Consider the following 7,433-nt stretch of genomic DNA (forward strand, 5'->3'; position numbering starts at 1 on the left):
ATCCGCTATGGCGTATGTGGTGGTCGATAGCAGTGAGAAAGGTGTGATGTGTCATCACCTGGGTGAAAAGTTGTGATGCGTTGTGTGCTCCTTTGTACTATTCGGTTACGCGTGTCCCTTCTGCTTACACATGTATCCTTTTCTTTTTATGGGCTCCCACGTGTTTGATGATGCTATAATTCGGTGATGGAGTCAAAAGTACTCCACCGCGTATCAGTTAAGCCGGAAACTACGCGAAAAAAAACATTGTGCTTACTTTAATGTTCCTCAGTTTTTCTAGAATAACATTGATCTGCGATAGTCAAACTTTTATCGCACACTCGTAGGTACTTAAAAGAAAGACAACATTAATATGTGGACAAACTAGCAACAATGAAATAGATTAAGTGCACGTCTTATATCTATACCATATAAGTTTGGGAATGGAAACCACAATGAGGAAGCATTTATAGTGTAGTGTGGCTGCCTCGGCACCTTTTGTTCTTATACCTCTGCTATTCTCCTCTCCCACCTCCTGGAAAAAGTTTGGCCTGAGACACACATGCACGGGTTTTCTTTCCCCAAAGGCCAGCCAGGATGCTAGGCGCCGCCATCGAGGGGAGGAGCAGGGCTTCGCCGGACAAGGCCGACGAGAGATCCAAGAAGGCGCGGCTGCACCTGCCCGAAGGCCACGTGAGTCAAGAGGCGGCCAGAGGAGGAGATGGGGGCGCCATCGTCGAGGCGGCGTACAGCCCGCGAGTGGAGCTCGCCGTGAGGATCGACAAGCACGTGCTCCACTGCCCCCTCTGCACCCTCCCCTTCAAGCCCCCCGTCTTCCAGGTTCCTCTGGTTCTTTCTTTCCTTCTTTCTTCCTCCATTAGCGCCAGTGAGAGATCGACTCTTTCGTTCTGATTTACGGGCCATCTATGATTTGTGTGCCTGCCTGCAGTGCAAAGCGGGGCACCTGGCCTGCGGCTGCTGCGTGGCCCTCTTGCCCTTTGGGCAGTGCAAGGTGTGCGTGGACGACGGTGGATTCTTCGCCCCCTGCCCCGCGCTTGACGCCGTGGTGTCCTCGACCAGGATCGAGTGCCCTAATGCTGGCTGCCAGAGGTACGTGACCTACCATGAGGTCGCCGAGCACAAGACCGCGTGCCCGCACGCGCCCTGCCACTGCATGGAGCCGGGCTGCGTCTACGTCGGTGCGCCGCAGGCACTCGCCGGCCACCTCCACACCATCCACTCGGTGCCGGTGCGCGCCGTGCAGTACCGCAAGATCGGCCAGCTCCAGCTGCCCGTGTCGACCCCGCGGGTGGTGCTTCTCGGCGAGGATAACCATGTTTTCCTCTTGACCGTGGGTGCGCTCGGCGCTGGCATGACCGCCGTGTCCGTGGTGTGCGCCAGGGCGAGGGCGGCGACGCGGCCCCGGTTCGTGTGCAAGATGTGGGTCAATCTGGAGCCATCCCAGGCGGCGGCGGCGAACTGCAGCAAGGAGGACATGTTGCTGGTGGACATGCACATAAGGAGCAGCTCGTCGCCCGGCACGGTGGCTGCCGCGGACGAGCCAATGTTCCTGCCGGTGCCGCGGATGTACCTGGTTCCAGCAGCGACAGGGGATGGGGCTGCATCCATGGAAGTTCGCCTGCACATCCGCATCGACAAGATGTCCCCTTGGTCCGATGCATTGGCTTGATTAGGTCCACCGCTGCTGTGTTGATGGGAAACAAAAGATGCATTCAAGGCAGATCATGCTTACTTATTTTGGAGTTGCAGCTGAAACTATTTGTGTGATGTTAATTAGTAGATGTAGTTCACCTTTAATGTCATTGTAGGGTACTGTATTTAAATCGGAGGATATTATGCTTGGTGCTCATCCTTTCGTGAAATGCATCTTCTTCCATTCTTATGTCATTCCAACTTGCAAGCATTTCATTCGCATCCGTTTTAATCTATCTATCTCAAGTCAGGAGTAGAGCTCAATCTCAAGCCATGAAATGTTATCCATGCAACGAAAGTGATGCTTAATGCGGGTTTACTGGAGGATAGTGAGGAAGAAAGGAGGCCTTCTGTCAAACAAATCTCCGAAGGAAGATACCTTGCCAATGTTGATGCAGCATATAACCGGGCAGTAATTGCTGATTAAGCTTCTCTCAGAGTCTTCCTAAGGAATGAATCAAATCCATCTCCTTCCTAACGGGGAAACTTATCTCTGTCCACTGCTTAAGCTGCTCATACTAAAGTGTTCTAGACCTCTTTGAGGGCTGCAGTCTGCCAAAAACGAAAACTAGTAACTTCTACTAAACGTGGCTGTAATTCTTTTCTAGATGAATGAGCTTTCCAAGGAAAAAAAATCTATTTTCTACAAAATAATCTTTCGATATTAAAATGAAAACAAGTCATCGATACTATAAGTGTAAACATCTACTTACAACTTGAATGGCGGCTGAGAGTTACCCTACCAAACAATTGGTGTTTAATGATGGGCATGACATGCATTTGGATAACTCCCAAATTTTAGATCTCACTCACTAACATTTGATTTATATTTTGGTTTTATTGATAGTAGAAGACAACGCTGGTTAGTGGAGTGTGAAAAAACTTTCTTTTTTAGTTGCCCCTCTTGATTTTGCGAACGAAGCATGTCGGCATATTTAAATTTTAACCTAATTTAAATTTTAGTTTGAGTTTCAAAAATCTATAATTTTTCATATTTTTAACCTAATTTAAATTTTAGTTTGTTTGACACAAAATTTCAGGGTTGCAATTATTTTGAACCCCACCGAAATATGTGAAATTTTGCTGAAATTTTGAACCCTCGGTACATGAAGAAACTACATTCCTCTTGACAATTAGTACTACAACATCCAGAAGGAGCAAATTACGTGGCGGCATGCAGACCTTTGTGTAGTTTTACTTTCAAGTAAATCTACCCTCGTTAAACCATATCTACAAAAACGACTATAGTGACATTTTGGGACGGTGCTAGCTGTCCCGAACTCGGGCCTCCTCAGCACATGCTCCTCGCATGCAGAAAACTTTCTTAGAAGCCGTGTGAGGTCAGGTTCCTGACAATGCATTCAATGTGCGTGCAAGCTACGGTGCATAGCCTACCGCTGTCGGGGGTGACACGTGTCGAGAAGTCTGCCTCGATCATCAAATGCGACTTCCACACACCGCTGACTCTTTCGGTCAAGGCAATCAATGGCACATGCTCCCGCATGGACTTCATGGAGTTGCTCTTTCATGCAGATGTCAGGCAACATATATCTTTTTATATTATAGAGTGGGATTTGATTTTTTCAATTTGTCTCATGCAAGCATTTGATTCCTAATATATGCCTATGTTATTCTCATGCATTTTCAGCAATATTATTGATGCATGATGGTATAATTCATCAAGCATGCCATGTTCTATGTATTAGCGATTTATGTTTTTCTTGAATCTTGGTAGGATTTATTTGGGCAGAAAACTGATTTTTTATCCCCAATTAATCCTTTCACTTACTATCTTTGTTACACATTATGTTTCATTATACTCGCTGAGATGCAATTCCTTTCCTCTGACTTTGGAGTTGTGATGTTTCTGACAACATCACATAAAAGTTTGCAATTTGCTCTATCCAACAGGTTAGGTAAAAGCGCCCTTCCCAATAGGTCATTATATATCAGCTGAAATTTGAAGCCATCGACTGGTATGTATTTGCAGAGTCTGATATATATACCCATCTTTAAATATGTTCCATAGTATTCTTCTTTCCTATTAACTAATTCATAAAATGATTCCCTGAGGTGGCCAAATACATTCCTTGCGTACAATGCATATATGTGCTTCAATTTTCTCTATTAACAACTTGACATATTGATGTTAATTGTAATAATTTCCCATTTGAAGAAGGCATGGTCAATTATTATTAGACCTTGTTTTTGTTAGGTGCTTTTGTATCGCTTATTTAATCCAACGAGAATGTAGGAACATATAGTAATAGATATATTTGTTTTCTTCATTTTCCAAGAAGAACTGGCACACAAAGCTGAGATAACTGCTTTGATTCTTAAATAATTGTTTCCTATTAGTACAATATTTTTATCCTCCATTGGTTCCAGAACTAAATTATGTATTAGTTTCCATCCATGCAGTAGGGGAAATATTTTGAAAGCAGTTCACATCCAGTTAACATTGATTGCCACAGATAGCGATCCTGTCCAATGTGGGAAAGGTGATATATTCATTATTTGTTTGTGGGACTCGATAATAGAGGTGAGTCCTTTTTCCACCTATCCGTTGGAGATGATGTCTGTGGATTTAGTGTTCAATGCAGCGGCCTGTTGCTTTAGGATACGTTGTGCCTCACACCCGAAATACGCTTCAATTAGTTTTACAGTAAAAATATTGCATCACTTTGTATTATTATGATGTACTACTTCAATCCATGTCACATTATTATTTCAAAATACATAATCACAAACTTCAACATACTTGTTTTTCAGTTAATGTTGTTCCAAATTAGTTCTGGTGGTTTGTTTTTTTTATTCTAAGTTTGTGAACTTCTCATTCTTGTATAGGTAAAAGAAAACTTCCACATTGATGAGGATGATTCTTCATATGGAGTTTTATGGATCATGACAAATTGTTGTTGGATGGTTAGGTGGACAGTGGTATCCCTAGCCCAATAGGGTTCAAATTCTTGTACTCGCATTTATTTTGGATTTATTCAGGATTTTCCAGCAATGTGCGTTCTGTGAGAGGAGACGTTCCCGTCGACTACGAGGCACCTACCGTGACTTCGTAAAACATCTAGATGATATGCTGGCTCAGTCTCTCGGATGTGCGCATAGGGGTAGGGGTGTGCGTGTGTGCGTTCATAGGGCTGAGTGTATGCGCGTATATATGAGCGCTTGCTTCTGTGCTATGCTAAAAAAATGTCTTTTTCAGTTCGTGTCACTATGCTAGTTTCCCTGCAAGGTTGAACCCAACTAATGCACAACTCTTTCCACTACTAGCTACCGATCTAAACTGGACAATAGTAAACAAGCAAGCAGGGAGAAATATGACCCATAAAATCATCCAAAAAACGTGAACAAATAAATAATTCATCACATGAACGAAATAAATAGCTAAAGAAAACTTTAGATTAACACAGCTCATTTGTCTATTGTATTGAACATCAAAGTGGAGAGATTACATCTTGGTTACCGCCATGAACCCATATTCAGGGGTTAGACTACTCACCACTCATCTTTGAATGTGAGGATCGATGTCGGTGAAGATCGAGATGAATTTTCCCTCTCCCACAAAGTACTAGATTAGAGTTGAAATGATGATCGCCTCAGACCGTGAGATAGTTGACGTGCAAAAATGCACGATAAATTGGGGAAAGGCTTTTAGGGTATATATAGCCACTGGTCACCGGAGCCACCTTCGTGGGAAGCACCATAGGCCGTAGGCATCCCACCAAGGATCCTCTGGCCTCTGAACGCCTCTGCCCTATTGGCCCCTCCATGCAGAGGGCCCAGGTGCTCTAGTCTTCTTCCGGCACAAACGCACCTTCTATTTTTTCTGTTTTTTCCGGTGACTTTTTCTGGGGTGATTTCCTGATATCCCAAAATAGCAGAAAAACAAAACTGGTGCTCGCCACTAAATTAATAGGCCTGTCCCTCAAAAGGATTGAAAATATTGCAAACTTGAAGGATAATAGGCATGAAACATACAAAAACTATAGATATGTTGGAGATGTATCACTGACCAACTTTTATACTCCATACCATACGATCTGTATACTGGAAGCACACGTGAAACATAGTTAATCATCTAACCATAATGCCATTAACATCAAAACCCGCATTATTAGAGTCTAGGCGTACTTTTAACATTGATTTCTTGTAGTAGAAGGTTATCAAAAAGGGTAGTCCTTTGTGCAACCCTTATGGCGGATTTTGGAGCTACCATGCCGGTATGGGGATGCCTATGTCAAATTCGATGCCAAGCGAGGAATAGCTATCATCCTTTGCGAACTCCTGCTCCTCCTGGTTTAACTTTCATTTCCCCATTAAATAATCATTTCCTGTGTTTTGTCCTGCCGAGATCTTTTCTCACATATTTTGATTTGGGGATTATGCTAGCGGTTCGTGTTCTGGCCAGGAGGTCCTTCTATTCTGGTATCTCCTTAGGTTCAAATAAGCTTTCCTACCACCTATTCTCCACTATGTTATTTCTAGGATATTAGGTGAAGCCTAGACCCTATTGTAATCTTGGGTGTATTTTCTACTCTCCATGTTCCGTCGCCTGGTGGTTAGCAGAGGTTGGTTGGGAGCTGATAATTGATTTCCCACATCATCATTGGTGTTAGCATTTTCGTGCTCCAGCAACGTTGTTCAAGCCTTTCTCATGCACCGATGCGAGGATGATCTTGGTTGGTGTCCTCTCGGGTTATCCCCCTGTGTCTCTATAAGCTCCAGCTACGGATGCCTGCTTAGAAGTTTCTGGACTAGGTTGTTGTATGGTGTGGTGACAGATGGATTCCTCATTGCTTCTTGATGGCATCTGCAAAATCAAGGGGTTATTTTTCCTACTCCATGCAACTAGCTAATAAAGATTTTTGGCGTCGGGGGTCTTGAAAATCCGGTACCCTATTCTCGAGATCTTTTGGATGCTTGTGATCATGTTGTCATTATGTGCTGGTGGTGGCCAGCACATCTGCCATGGCGTATGTGGCGGTCGATAGAAGTGAGAAAGGCTGGATGTGTCGTGACCTGGGTGAAAAGTTGTGATGCGTTGTGTGCTCCTTTGTACTATTTGGTTATGCATGTCCCTTGTGCTTACACATGTATCCTTTTCTTTCTATGGGCTCGCACGTGTTTGATGGTGTTATAATCTGGCGATGGACTCAAGAGCACTCCTCCATGTATCAATTAAGCAGGAAACCATGCAAAAATAAAAACAATGTGCTTACATTTATGTTCCTCAATTTTTCTAGAACAACATTAATATATGTATAAACTAGCAATAATGAAATAGATTAAGAGCACGGCTTATTTCTATAGCATATAAGTTTGGGAATGGAAACCACAATGAGGAAGCATTTATAGTGTAGTGTGGTTGCTTGGGCACCTTTTGTTCTCAGACCTCTGCTCTTCTCCTCTCCCACCTCCTGGAAAAAGTTTGGCCTGAGACACAGACAACGATTTTCTTCCCCAAAGGCCAGCCAGGATGCAAGGCGCCGCCGTCGAGGGGAGGAGCAGGGCTTCACCGGACAAGGCCGACAAGAGCTCCAAGAAGGCGCGGCAGGACCTGCCCGAAGGCCACGTGAGGCAAGAGGCGGCCGGAGGAGGAGATGGGGGCGCCATCATCGGGGCGGCGTACAGCCCCACGAGTGAGCTCGCCGTGAGGATGACAAGAAAGTGCTCCACTGCCCCCTTTGCACCCTCCCCTTCAGCCCCCCGTCTCCAGGTCCTCTCGT

The 7,433-nt window shown here is 44.5% G+C and overlaps 1 protein-coding gene across 1 annotated transcript; it reads left to right on the forward strand.

The window, feature by feature from the left end:
- The first annotated feature begins 467 nt into the window (after positions 1 to 467).
- On the forward strand, positions 468 to 1,876 carry LOC125547647 (E3 ubiquitin-protein ligase SINA-like 10). Its single transcript, XM_048711461.1, has 2 exons — positions 468 to 819; positions 929 to 1,876. Exons 1-2 carry the CDS (start codon positions 577 to 579, stop codon positions 1,667 to 1,669), a joined length of 984 nt encoding a protein of 327 aa, XP_048567418.1. The 5' UTR covers positions 468 to 576; the 3' UTR covers positions 1,670 to 1,876.
- The last annotated feature ends 5,557 nt before the right edge of the window (positions 1,877 to 7,433 follow it).

Source organism: Triticum urartu, chromosome 3 (genome assembly GCF_003073215.2).
Source record: "Triticum urartu cultivar G1812 chromosome 3, Tu2.1, whole genome shotgun sequence".
Classification (NCBI taxonomy): Eukaryota; Viridiplantae; Streptophyta; class Magnoliopsida; order Poales; family Poaceae; genus Triticum; species Triticum urartu.